Below are 12,275 nucleotides of genomic sequence, written 5' to 3' on the forward strand. Positions count from 1 at the left end.
ATGTAATACCGACTTGGACTGGGTATATAGAGCCCGTGCATTATCAGCAAGCGATTCACCATGTGGTGTTGATTGTATATCTACAGTACTGTATCGTTCGTTGTGAGCTTCCCAGTCGCAGCCTTGTAAGTGCATTGACACGTCAAGCCAGCTGTTCGGCTATAAGTGGGGCAGACGAGGCTTGTTGGAATGCCCGGTGAGTGGTTTGAAACACTGCGACACTGCACAAGCGCTGAAACCAAGTCGGTCTGGGATTGCCACTCACTCTCCCAGCTTTCTTCCTACAACTCTTCCAACTTTGAACAACCTGACAACCGGCCCACGACCGCAGAATTCCGCCATCTGAGTAGCACAGCAGGTTGAATGTCAACTACCCCCACGGTATTCTAGACAGCTTAATTCAGTGACCTTTTTCTCTTCTCGGCTGGCAACCAAGCAATAATTCGCGACCGCTCATTCGCTCGCGCAACGATTCACACGACAACAACTCGTTTTCCGACCGACCACCAAAGAAAGCTTAATTCAGTGATCGAAAATCGTCCAACATTCCCTACCTCCCAGGGTCACAGTGTAGGAAATAGCGAAAGAAGGAATAGAGCCACCATGGCCTCATGGTACAGCTCCCTCCTGACCAACGCGTCCACAAACATCACCAAGCTCCAGCGAACCTACTTCGCGGGCGAATCCGACGGCGACACCGAAGACGACACGCATGTCTGCCGCGTCTTGAGAAACTACTACACCGAAAAAGGCAGCCCCTTCCCCAGCTGGCTGCCCCCCGACCCGAAGGCTCCTCCACCGCAACAACCTGTTTTGGCGCAGCAGCAGCAGGGCAGATATGGCGGGTTTAACAACCAGGCTGGACCGGGAGGGTCGCAGACGAGATTGAATAGTCTGTGGGATAACAACAAGGGCGGTCAGCAGCAGGGACAGGTTGCGAGCAGTAGGAACCCATTTGCTGCTGGGGGACAGGCGGTGCAGCAGGATAATAGGCCGCAGGTGCAGAGTTTGAGGACAGGGGGGAGCTATCAGGGGGGTGGGAGGCCGGATGGTATGTCACCCACAGGAAGCGCGGCGAGTGGGACGAGCGCGCAAGAAAAGTTGAAGCAGAGGCTTTGGGGGGGAGGTGCAAGGACTACGAGCCCGAATGCGGCGGGGCCTTTCCAACCGCCGGCTCCTCAGCAGCAACAGCAGGCGCCACCTCCACAGCAAGGTAGACGGGGGTGGGGAGGGGCTGCTGCTCCGGAGGGGGGGTATTCTAGTAGGCGGGACGAGAGGCCGGTTATGAGTGCGAATGCGCCGTGGGCGGATGGGGGTTTTGATTCTCCTTCTGGCGGCGGCGGCGGTGGTGGTGGAGGGAGGAGTTATGGTTTGCCGAGCGGACCAAGGGGAGGGTTGCCAAGTGGTCCTCGACCGAGATGATGGGTTGGTGCTAGGGAAAGGCCGAAAGCATTGGGATGAATGAATCTTGTAATTGGGTCTGTGGGTCAAGAGTGACAGAGAGGATGCTGGTGTGACGACTCAGATTCCGTGTACAGAGCCGGCCGCGTCCAGTTACGCGGACTACAGTGAAATGCGAACCAAGCCGTTCTCACCAGTGAAAGCCGAGCCATGACTTCAGGGGCTTCGATGTGTTGGAAGACAGCTACAGGGACAGTCGAACATATTACGGGAAAACTTTACTCTCAACAACCGTGTGAACAACGGAGATGATCATTTCAGTAACAAATAGTACAGAAAGCGTTGTCAAGCAGGCGTGTGTTTGATGTATCAGTATGTCCATAGCCGTAAGTCGTGCCTTGATGGCAGCAAATCATCTATTTTACAAAGGCACCGCGAGGATATTCTCTTGAAATTTCTCGGCAAGACTATCACCATGGTCTGTTTGGTGGCATCAGATGACGACGACATGCCCCGAATGGTACGTGTTGAAGGCGAGGGCTGGTTGTGCCTCGGTGATAGCAAGTACCGGTACCTTTTCTTAGCTATTATTAGGTAAGGACCAGCGGCCTATCAAAGTACCGGTACCTTTATCAGGGAGCAACCCCTCCAACTGCGCGGGGTTGCCTGCCCATCTGGGCGTTCCTTCAACCTTGACAAGCCCCCCAAAGCTTATAAAACACCTCGTGGTCACAGTTCACTACCTACCAGTCCGTCTCCTGCTGACCCCGGGCAAACCATTGCGCATGTGAATCTGTTTTTCGTTCAAAAGATCTAGTACCTGTCTGTTGCGAAATAATTAACCGACCTAGCACACAGCCTCAGCGAGCTAGCTAAGGGAGGGATCCAAGCGGTTGCTGTTGCTGCTTTGCGACAATGACCAGGGTTACAAAGATGACGTCGCCGTCATTCCCAAACTCTCAACCACCATCAGCAGACTCCCACTCCACCATTTCCATTTCCACCTCCACCTCCACCTCCAACATTTCCCACTCAGAAATCCCTCCGCGTCCGTCTTCTCCCTCAGGAAGCCTCTACGCAATGTCCGACGACGAAGAATCCGACTACAACACCATCACCCACACCGAAACCGGCCGCGGCGTGAAGCTCCTCTTTTCAAAGTCCAAAGTCTACGTTCACCCTACACCTTCGGCCAAGGACAATATCCCGGGGTACATTGCCCTCTTGCAGCAAAAAGCCTCCTCCGGCCTTACCCGCCCGACGAGTTCCTCCTCAAAAGCCTCGATTCGCTCCTCGGATTTGCTGCTCGCATGGGTGCCTGAATCTCAACTGGGGGACTCGGCCTCGATTTATGTCAAGGTTGACCTCTGCGATGGGGGCTCCCCCCCAAAACAATCATACCTGGTGCCGCCTCCCCCGACGGTGACTACCCACCGGGGTTCGGTAGGGAGCTATGCGTTTGCTATTCCCGTGTCGGCAGTGTACTCGCTGCTTGTCCGTCCGCCAAGCTTGGGGTGGTGGTATGGGAGCGTGATTATCAACTCGAGGGCCGGTGATTCTTTTCCGGCCTTGTTTTTTCACGACAATGAATGCCAGAGCACGTTGCTGAAGAGGAAACAGCGGGCTAGGGAGACATTTGATCCTTTTGGCGAAGGAGGGGAAATGTTTTGGGGTGGGGATGAGGTGCTGAGGTGGTTGAGGAGGTATGTTGAGATTGAGAGGAGTGCGGCGGAGCCGAATGTGTACTTGGTCGAGCCGAGCCAGGAGGATCTGGAGGGGTTTGGGGGGAAGGTTACTGCCGGTGGGAGGGCAGGGCTGGCGGTAGGGGGTGGGGTGCCTGGACCGTCGAGTTTGAGGGATAGAAGCAAGGATGGGGGGATGGATCCCTTTACGAAGTTTATCAAAGAGACGGGGTGGAATATTATGGAAAAGTTCAGCAAAGTGACGACTTTTACGAGGCAAGCAGCGCAGGATGTGCTTGATAACCCGAGGATTCCGCCACAGATGAGGAGGTTGATGAAGAACCCCGAGGTTCAGACGCTGCAGGAGGAGTTTGATAGTGCGAGGATATACCTGGCGAGGTGGGCGATGGGAATTGCGGAACAGAGCGAGAGGGATAGAAGCCAGAGGATATGGACTGCGAGGGAGGTGATGGAGTTGGAGGATACAGATGTCGGAGAGTTTGAGCTGCTGGATAGCACGAATAGTCTCACGCTGGAGCAGATGAGGAAGCCAGTTACGCTGAGCGAGTGGAGGAAGCTTTTCGATCCACGAACTGGACGGTTATCAGTGACGGTGGATGAAGTCAAGGAGAGGGTGTTCCATGGTGGATTGAACCCCGATGATGGCGTGCGCAAGGAGGCTTGGTTGTTCTTGCTTGGTGTGTACGATTGGTATAGTACAGCCGATGAGCGAAAGGCTCAGGCTGCCTCGCTTAGAGATGCGTATATCAAGCTGAAGGGCAGCTGGTGGGAGCGCCAGATCGACCAGGGCGGTGAGGGTGAAGATGGAGAGTGGTGGAGGGAGCAGCGGGCTAGGATAGAAAAGGATGTCCACCGCACCGACCGCAATGTCCCGATCTTTGCTGGCGAAGACATCCCCCATCCCGATCCAGAGTCTCCCTTCGCCGAAGTCGGCACCAATGTTCACATGGAGCAACTCAAGGACATGCTCCTCACCTACAACGAATACAACAAAGACCTCGGCTACGTGCAAGGCATGTCGGATCTTCTTGCCCCCATTTACGCCATTCTTCAAGACGACGCCATGGCCTTTTGGGGATTCAAGTGCTTCATGGACAGGATGGAGCGCAACTTTTTGCGTGATCAGTCTGGCATGCGGGCTCAGTTGTTGGCTCTTGACCACCTGGTTCAGTTCATGGACCCCAAGCTGTATGAACACCTCCGTTCGGCGGACAGCACCAACTTTTTCTTCTTCTTCCGGATGCTGCTCGTGTGGTACAAGCGCGAGTTTGACTGGCCGGATGTGCTGCGGTTGTGGGAGGGTTTGTGGACGGATTATTTGAGCAGTAGCTTTCATCTGTTTGTGGCGCTTGCGATTCTGGAGAAGCACAGGGATGTGATCATGACGCATTTGAAGCATTTTGATGAGGTGTTGAAATATAGTGAGTATTTTATGCCATTCCTCATTTATCCGGAAGATGAACAGCTAACTGTTGTGCTAGTTAATGAACTCTCTGGTACAATGGACCTTGAGTCAACTCTGATCCGCGCAGAAGCTCTGTTCAAGCGGTTCCAGAGGCTAGTGGAGGCGGTGGACAGGAAGGGTCACTTTCCTGCGCCCAAGAGGGTGCCCACACAGCCAGCAGGAGACGGTACTGCTTCTGGTTCAAATACTGCTGCGACGCCTGCTTCGCCGCAGAGCAACACGAACGCGAATGAACAAAACAGTAACAGCCTGAATAACAATGGAAAGGGTAGGGAACAAGTGGAGAAGGTTATCTCGCCGGAGCTGAGGAAGTTGTTGAAGAGAGAGGTGGAAGTGCTGCCTAGACGGGACGTGGCTACGAGTAGCAAGAACGGGGGGAAGTGATGAGTTTTTGTTTTTTAGTGCTCTGATTGTGGCTTTTGTTTGGAGTTCTGGGACTCGGGAGACGGCAGGTGGGCAATAGGGATACCATTCTGGCGAATTAGGGGGCAAAACTGGAAGTATGGGGGTTTGGGGAGGGAACATACCTGGGACCTTGGATGAGGGATTGCATGTTGTTGTGCGAGTTTCGAATTGGTTGTTTAGTATCCTTCGGTGGTATAGTTTATTGCTAGTGAATAACAAGCCAACAGAAAGTACAGCATGTCATACCATCGAGTTCGAATGTCGTTTACCCTCTAAACACATTTCAAGAGGAAAGACGCAAAAAAGTCAACTGCTAACCCTGTCTTTCGTGATGAAAGTTATATTCCAGCTAGGTACCGAAAACCTCAAGATTGATAAACGCCCCTGTTGTCCCCAGGGTCCCAAAAGCAAACCACATCATTAACCATTTCTTTATCCCTTATCCCAATTCATATATGTATAACCCAACCCCAAGAAACTACCAAATAGCAGCCTGATCAAAATCAAACCTCGCCAACTCCCCATTCGCATCTTCCAGGTCCTTCTTCGCCTTCATCCGCATATAAAAAATCGGACAGTCCTTCGAGCTGCAAATCACCTCACAGTGCATGCTCCCCTGACACCTCTGGCACTGTGTCCATAACCGCCCAAATCTCACCTCCAAGTCACTGACCTTGTCCAGCGTCTTCTTGTACAACTCACCCACCCTCGGCGCGTCATCGGCACACACCGCGCCCTGACTCTCTTCTTTCCCTGTCAAGGGTTTCTTGCAACCCATACACGTTTGGGTTTTCTTGGCAAATTTCATGAGACCGCCTACTTTGGGTGCCGCGACGGAGATGGCGCGGGTGTGATCACCTGTCAGCAAGGACTTGGCTTTTGTCTCGCCGAGGATGGGCTCGAAGATGCGGCCGAGGGGTTTGGCGAGCTGATTGTCGAGGTAGTATTTTGTGTCGATGGGGACGTTGTGCTCGAGGACGTAGATCGGGTCTTCGGAGCGTTCGAAATTCTTGGAGCCAGTCGCGCCTTTGACCATGACATAGGCTACACGGTCGCCGAGGGCGGGGGCAGAACCGGCGTCGCGCTTCTTCATGCGGTGGGCGAGCTCGACGTGAGCTTGCTTGGCGGCGTAGTCGTCTTTGGTGAGGGCTTTTGTGATGACGAGCTTGGACATGTCGACGCGGTTTTGAAGGAGGTCGGCGATGGTGTCTTTGACGTATCTAGGGGAAATGAGTATTCCGCAGGGTAAGTGATGAGAGGAAGGGGGCTTACTCTTGAGCTCCAGGGACGTCACGATCGATGAGAATCATGCGGAGGACCTTCTCAATGACGGTTTGCACCAAAAGACAGTTGTCACGACGGACAGTCTCAATACCCTTGGTGTCCATCTTGTCATACTTCTCCGGCTTTGTCCAGTACAGCCCAGCATAACGCTTCTTGTTAATCAGAAGATAGGGAAAGTACACCTTTTCGAACTCGAGCTTGATGGGCTTGATGAACTTGCTAGACACATAATTCGCCGCATCCTCGCCGAGCTTCATGGCCTCGGCCAACTCCTTGGTGCCAAACTTGACCATGACGGAATCAGTATCACCGTAGATGACCTGAGCGTCATGACTGTAGCCATTCTTGATGCAATATCTCTCCTCAACTTCGTGCTTCGTCCTCTCAATCATTTGACGACCGAAAGCGGTGGTACTACTAGCAATCTCCAAGCAGGGGAGTTTGCCGTTGGTGGCACCAGTCAAACCGTAGACGGAGTTTGCACTGATCTTCAAGGCTAATTGACGACCGTTGAGCACAGCCTTTTTGAATGGATCTGTCTCAGCGGCAAGTTCTCTCTTGGCCTCCTTTCTAGCCGAGAGCAATTCCTCCAGAATTTGGGCCAACAGCCCCTTTCTCTTTTTGGTGGTAACGAACATGTCGCCATTGGGGGTAACGATGTAGTCCTCATCCTTGACTAAGCTCCACCTCTCAATATCCCTCTTCTTGATGAGAGTGGTGTAACACAAATTGTGGGCTTGAATGATGCTGGGGTACAGCGAAGCGAAATCCAGAGTGGCGATGGGGACATCGTAGTATCCTCTTGTAGGCTCAATGACAGTGGCACCCTCATACTGCTCTTCTGATGACTCTGATCTCATGTTGGGAATGACAAGCTTTTGCTCCAGGGCCTTGCGGAAGAGTTGGCTCAAGAATTTGACTTGCTGACCTCTGGCGAGGAGAAAGTTGAATGGTACCCCCGTAACTCTTGCCATTTCGGTGTAGTTTTCAAGGCAAGACAGCTTGTCCATGAGTCTTTGTGGCAGATAGGCATCCTTGAGACAGTAGAGTGCCAGTCTGCGTCTCGACTCTGGGGTACCCTCGAAAAGCTCCGTGATCATGGAGTGATGGACATCTTCTTTTTGTTCACCAAGAAAATGGGCACACACAGAGTTCAGGGTATAACTGCGAAGTTGGTGGTCACGTTGAACCAGTTGAAGCAAGTCAAGCTGGAGACGACCGTTGGTGTTGGTGGCCTTTGTGTCGCGGTTGCCCATCTGCTTGCTGGAGAAGTTGGTTTCCTTCGCTACCGACTTGACGTGCGTGCGAGACCAGTATTCGAAGTTATGCACCTTGAGATGTTTCGCTCTGTCAAGGAGATAGGGGAAATCGAAGTTGGCAATATTGTACCCGATGATGATATCTGGATCAACCTTCTCTAGGAAGTCCCGCCATGCAGCCAACATTTTCCCTTCGTCCTTAAACTCCAGGATCTGAGTGGCCACAATGGGACTTGTAGTATCGAGACAGAACACGTTTCGTACAAACGGCTTCTTGTCTCCGTATTTGGTGACGATATTGGCGATTTGAATGACGGAATCGTGTTGGGCCTCGGGGAAAATACCTTTGCGACCAGCGCACTCGATATCGAACGAGAGAATCCGGAGAGGGGCCATCTTAGACCACTCTCCAGAGGGCTTATGCGAAATCAGCTCTCGGTAGCTGATGACAGCTTCGAACTGACAGTTGGACTGCTTGTTCATGTGGATAAGGTCATATGCGCCGGCGGGTGCTTCAACCCAAGACATGCCAGCAATCGAACAGTCTACCATGAACCGAAGCAAGTACTGGATACTGTCGTAGGTCATGATGCCGCCATCATGCTTCCACATCCCCTTCCAGTTGGCCTCGCCTCTCTCGATCATGGTGCGGACCTTGTTGATGTGTTTTGGATCGGTAACCGTAACCTTGATATAAGGATTTTGGACGTTCCCTTGGAAGCCATAGATATTTTCGCGCATGGTCAGCGATACATTATGAATGACCTGTTGATATTGGTGATTTTGCGACATCTGCGATTCGAGATATGCTTTGAACGCAAGGCAGTCCTCAACGACGAACGAGACTGGCGCCGCGACATAGAGGTAGTGCTTGAAGTCTTTGACATGCAAAAGAACGGAGTTGCCGTTCTCGGTCACGCCAAATAGCTTCACAGCAGGTTGACCACCACCGATCGTACCCTCCTCTGCCTCGATGGCTTGGAAGCAGAGACTGTGCTTGGAGGGATCGAAGTCGTTCGGAATGGGTGGCCGCTCCCATGCTTGGTCCTTTTCTGAGTTGTTTTGCTTGAGGTCTGAGATGTCCTGATTCAGTCTTTCGAGCACTTCGCTCTCGAAAACACTCTTCTGTTGGCTCGAGGCCATTCTGCCTTTGCTGTCATTTTGAGAGCTCTTGAAGCGTTGTGCTGGAGATGATGTGGGCTCATCGATGCGGCGCTTCTTGGTGGTGGCGGTAGAGGGAGTTGCGGCGATGTTCCGCCGGGTGCTTGAAGCCTCCCCAAAGGCCCTTTTCTGCGGTAATGTCGCGGAAGGCATTTTGGATTGCTTTGATGAAGGAGTGGCTTGCGGAAGAGCAAGTCTAGATTCCAGCTGTATGTCGAGGCATGGGATGGTGGGATATGGCAGCTGGGTTGTCTCTGGTTTGATGGGGATAGAAAGACGGTTAGAATAAGGACGTGGGATCTGGCTGGACTGTTGTTGGAGGTGTTGATGGCACGAACTCGAAATTCATTGAGCCAAAGAAACTGGGTGGACGCGCTCCATTCCCTTGTTACGTGACTGCCCCACTTTCCCGACGCGAGAGTTAAATTGACCAGTGAGGTATGTACCCTGCGTTAGACTTTAAGTGGTTCCTGAAGACGGCCGCGACGCCACGCTCTTGCCTACCTTAGAGCAAAACATATCGGGTTCAAGCAAAATCCTCTCTTGCTCGTCATTTATCCATTGGTCATTTCTAACAAAAGTGGATGACAGCTTACAGGAAGAGTTGGAGCAAAAGCGCAGCCTGCCAACTAGAACCACGTGAATTCGCGTTACCTAACCCTGACCCTGGACCCTCGCATCCATCTCAACCCATTTACCCCGCCAACCTTCATCGGATCTTATTGATTGTTTACTTTCACCAACATTCTCATTCAACTTACAACATCGACATCCAGAAACACCCCAAGATAAAAACCACTAGTCCAGTCTCACGAGTTATCCATAAAATATCTCAGTCAACAGCAGACTGACCTCCAAAATGGCTGATCGCCACCTCCCTCCCTCCTCCCGACTTATAACCACAACCACTGGCCACATCCCTTCCAAACCCTCGTCTCGTCTCATCCAGCAGCCACCCGGCCCCTCAACCACTCCAACCACAAATCCACCGCCCCCAACTGCCAGCTCTGTCCGAAGAAACCTCTTCCAAAGCCAACTAACCCGCCGCGCACCTCACCAAGCCTCGTCCTCAACCTCCTCCGACACCATCCGTCTCCACCACCACCACCACCACTCCAACTCCTACGACTCCTCCGACCCCTACCAAGACTCCCCACCTTTACCACCCCCCTCACCCTCCTCAGAGTCAATAGTTCCCCGCAACTCCCACGGTGAAATCGAACTCCTGGGCGACCCCCCCACCCCTCCCTCTACGACTCAGACGATTCAGCCGACCGCAACAACAACTCTCCATCCCACCACCACCACCACCACCACCACCCGGGGAACCAAAACGACTCCCAAAGGGCCGAACAAGCCGCCGCCCGCAACCGCCTCTCCGAAGCAGTCCGACAACACCAGCTCCACCAAAACAAACTCCTTATGTCCATCCCCGGTAGCAACATGGTGGGATCCGGTTACGGAATGCACCAACAACTAAATAACACCCAACCAGAAGGTCAGCAATACCACTCCCATTTCGATACCTCCCCCTTTCTCTTCAGTCCCACCACCGCACCTCACTGTTCTGATCCTTTTTGTTCTGGTCACCACTACCCTTCTTCTTCTACTTCCCCCGCTCAGAAATTAATCTACTATCCTACTTCTTCTCCTTCCTCCTCCTCCTCCTCCTCTTCTTCTTCTTCTTCTTCTTCTTCTTTGCCTCCCATTCCTCCCAGGCTTAATAAAAAGCGAAAGGGAAAAATGAAACCCATCGTCTTTGATGAGACTGTAGACGAAAATGACAAGGAAGACTCATTTGCTAAAACCAAAAAAATCACCGAAACAGAGCTCATCGAGGAGGTCAAAGCCAGTCTGCGAGCCAAAGTGGCTGCCCTGGCCCAAGATAACTGGATGTTTGAGCCGGAAGAGCTTCCGAGACCTCATTGATCACCACGACTCAGATAATCATGTCAAAAAAAAAAAATGTAACGATACCCCAAGGCATTATGTATGCTCTTAATTATCAAATTATCGGGCTCTGATCCCTTAACTCCAAAGAATCGTGTGTATCGTGTACATACAACACCAACGTATGCCCCCCTCCCCCGCGTGTCTTGCTTTCCTCCCTCATTAATCCAGCCCCTCCGCAGCCGGCGCAGCCTCCACCCTCCTCGCCATCGGTCTCCCACCACTCCCACCACCACCACCCGGCATCCCCAAGAAGCTCCCCATCATGTCAAACAGCGGGTTGCTCTGCCTCGGTCTCTGAATCCCAAAGTACATCTCCCCAATCAGCTCCAGCGCCGTGTCCCACACCCCGTCCGTGGCCTCCTTGATCGTGGGCATGTACTTCCCCTTCAACTGCCTAAACACCTCTGGGTTGTTCCCCTTTTGCACCGCCACAATCAACAGTCCCAAAAAGTTCATGAGCGGCAGGCTAGGGAAGATCTTGGTCTCGCCAACATCTTGCGCAGCCAAAGACGGGTTCTCGGCGGCGAGCTGTGAAGTAAATACCTTGTAGCACGTGGTCGCCGCCTTGAGGTTGGCCATCAACAGGTACGGAAGGACTGCCCTTGCGCAGTAGAGGGGCGCGGTGTGGGTTTCATCCTGCTTGTACCATTCATACTCCAACTGCGCAAGGACAGGAGGGGAGTCTTTCGTGGTGCCGAGGATCAAATGGCGCTCCGCCTCGTCGAGGCTCTCTTTTTCCTCTGCCAACATGGAGCCGATGACGTGGTGAAGTTCTGGGTCGCCGGCGGGGTAGTCTGAGTACTTCTTTGACCACCTATTTATTATCCTGTCAGTCTATCACTTGTTCATAACGTTGGAGATGATGATGGGGTGGGAACGTACTCGACCACATCCTTCACGAACTTCTTCCTGTTCGGCTCGGCGGGGTCAAACAGCCTCAAACAGGTCAGCACCCTCCCCTTGCTTGTAGCGTCCACCTTCAGCCCAGCCTGCTTGTAAACATCCACCAGCAAGATAGCGAGATCGCCCCCACTGCCGCCGCCTGTTGGACCTGTCTTGAGGAGGGACTGGGAGACAGAGGACAGAATGTCGATGGCGGCGGTATAGTTTTGCGATTTGGTGTACCGGGCCGCGACGAGTCGGGTCTCTTGGGCGGCTTCGTATTGGGCCTCGAAGGGCATGCCGGGGGTGATTTTGGATTGGAGGCGGGTGATGATTTTGGCTATTTTGGGGTTTGTGGGAGCCGCCGCCGGGGCGGGGGATGGGGAGGAGGCCATCGTGAGAGGCTGATTGGGGAGGGTTGATATGGGAGGCTGTCGAGTGGTTACAGGAGAGGTGAAGTGAGGTGAGGTGAAGCTTAGGTCGAGATCGGTTCGGCTCGAAGTCGGTGTTGCACTGTTCAGCTTGTGGGGAGCTCTGCGCGCGTGAAAGTAAATACGCAGGTAGTTGACGCAGAGAGTCAAAGGTTCAGCAACGCAAGGTAAGGTACAGTTAGGTTTAGGAGAGTGTAGCTAAATCCATTGCGTCGGGACAGTTTATGCTCAAGGTCAGGTCCACGTCCAACGTCCCCTCGTCTCCACTCTTGCGCAACTGCCTGCCGCTTCGTGTGCTTTGCCCCGCAATGACGGATGATTCTTCGATCTT

The 12,275-nt window shown here is 53.0% G+C and overlaps 4 protein-coding genes across 4 annotated transcripts; 2 read left to right on the forward strand and 2 right to left on the reverse strand.

The window, feature by feature from the left end:
- Nucleotides 1-603: 603 nt before the first annotated feature.
- On the forward strand, nucleotides 604-1,422 carry QC764_210440 (uncharacterized protein; the record flags this gene model as incomplete). Its single annotated transcript, XM_062944750.1, has 1 exon — nucleotides 604-1,422. The coding sequence occupies one exon, from the start codon at nucleotides 604-606 to the stop codon at nucleotides 1,420-1,422; it is 819 nt and encodes a 272-aa protein (XP_062803613.1).
- An 894-nt stretch (nucleotides 1,423-2,316) lies between these two features.
- Nucleotides 2,317-5,227, forward strand: GYP7 (GTPase activating protein; the record flags this gene model as incomplete). Its single annotated transcript, XM_062944751.1, has 2 exons — nucleotides 2,317-4,525; nucleotides 4,586-5,227. The coding sequence occupies 2 exons, from the start codon at nucleotides 2,317-2,319 to the stop codon at nucleotides 4,951-4,953; spliced, it is 2,577 nt and encodes an 858-aa protein (XP_062803614.1). The 3' UTR covers nucleotides 4,954-5,227.
- Nucleotides 5,228-5,259: 32 nt separating this feature from the next.
- POL3 (DNA-directed DNA polymerase delta) lies at nucleotides 5,260-9,474 on the reverse strand. Its single transcript, XM_062944752.1, has 2 exons — nucleotides 6,247-9,474; nucleotides 5,260-6,194 (listed from the first exon to the last, which is right to left on the reverse strand). Exons 1-2 carry the CDS (start codon nucleotides 8,829-8,831, stop codon nucleotides 5,453-5,455), a joined length of 3,327 nt encoding a protein of 1,108 aa, XP_062803615.1. The 5' UTR covers nucleotides 8,832-9,474; the 3' UTR covers nucleotides 5,260-5,452.
- A 1,165-nt stretch (nucleotides 9,475-10,639) lies between these two features.
- On the reverse strand, nucleotides 10,640-12,247 carry QC764_210470 (uncharacterized protein). Its single transcript, XM_062944753.1, has 2 exons — nucleotides 11,514-12,247; nucleotides 10,640-11,445 (listed from the first exon to the last, which is right to left on the reverse strand). The coding sequence occupies exons 1-2, from the start codon at nucleotides 11,906-11,908 to the stop codon at nucleotides 10,791-10,793; spliced, it is 1,050 nt and encodes a 349-aa protein (XP_062803616.1). The 5' UTR covers nucleotides 11,909-12,247; the 3' UTR covers nucleotides 10,640-10,790.
- Between the last annotated feature and the right edge of the window lie 28 nt (nucleotides 12,248-12,275).

The sequence above is a fragment of the Podospora pseudoanserina genome, chromosome 2, assembly GCF_035222485.1.
Source record: "Podospora pseudoanserina strain CBS 124.78 chromosome 2, whole genome shotgun sequence".
NCBI classification, from domain to species: Eukaryota; Fungi; Ascomycota; class Sordariomycetes; order Sordariales; family Podosporaceae; genus Podospora; species Podospora pseudoanserina.

Bases quoted from the DNA above. Each gene is read 5' to 3' on its own strand.
- POL3 (XM_062944752.1), bottom strand. From the start codon at position 8,831: ATGCCTTCCGCGACATTACCGCAGAAAAGGGCCTTTGGGGAGGCTTCA. The intron at 6,195-6,246 runs GTAAGCCCCCTT...CATTTCCCCTAG, and splicing joins GACGTCCCTGGAGCTCAAGA to ATACGTCAAAGACACCATCG.
- QC764_210470 (XM_062944753.1), bottom strand. From the start codon at position 11,908: ATGGCCTCCTCCCCATCCCCCGCCCCGGCGGCGGCTCCCACAAACCCC. The intron at 11,446-11,513 runs GTACGTTCCCAC...GATAATAAATAG, and splicing joins TTCGTGAAGGATGTGGTCGA to GTGGTCAAAGAAGTACTCAG.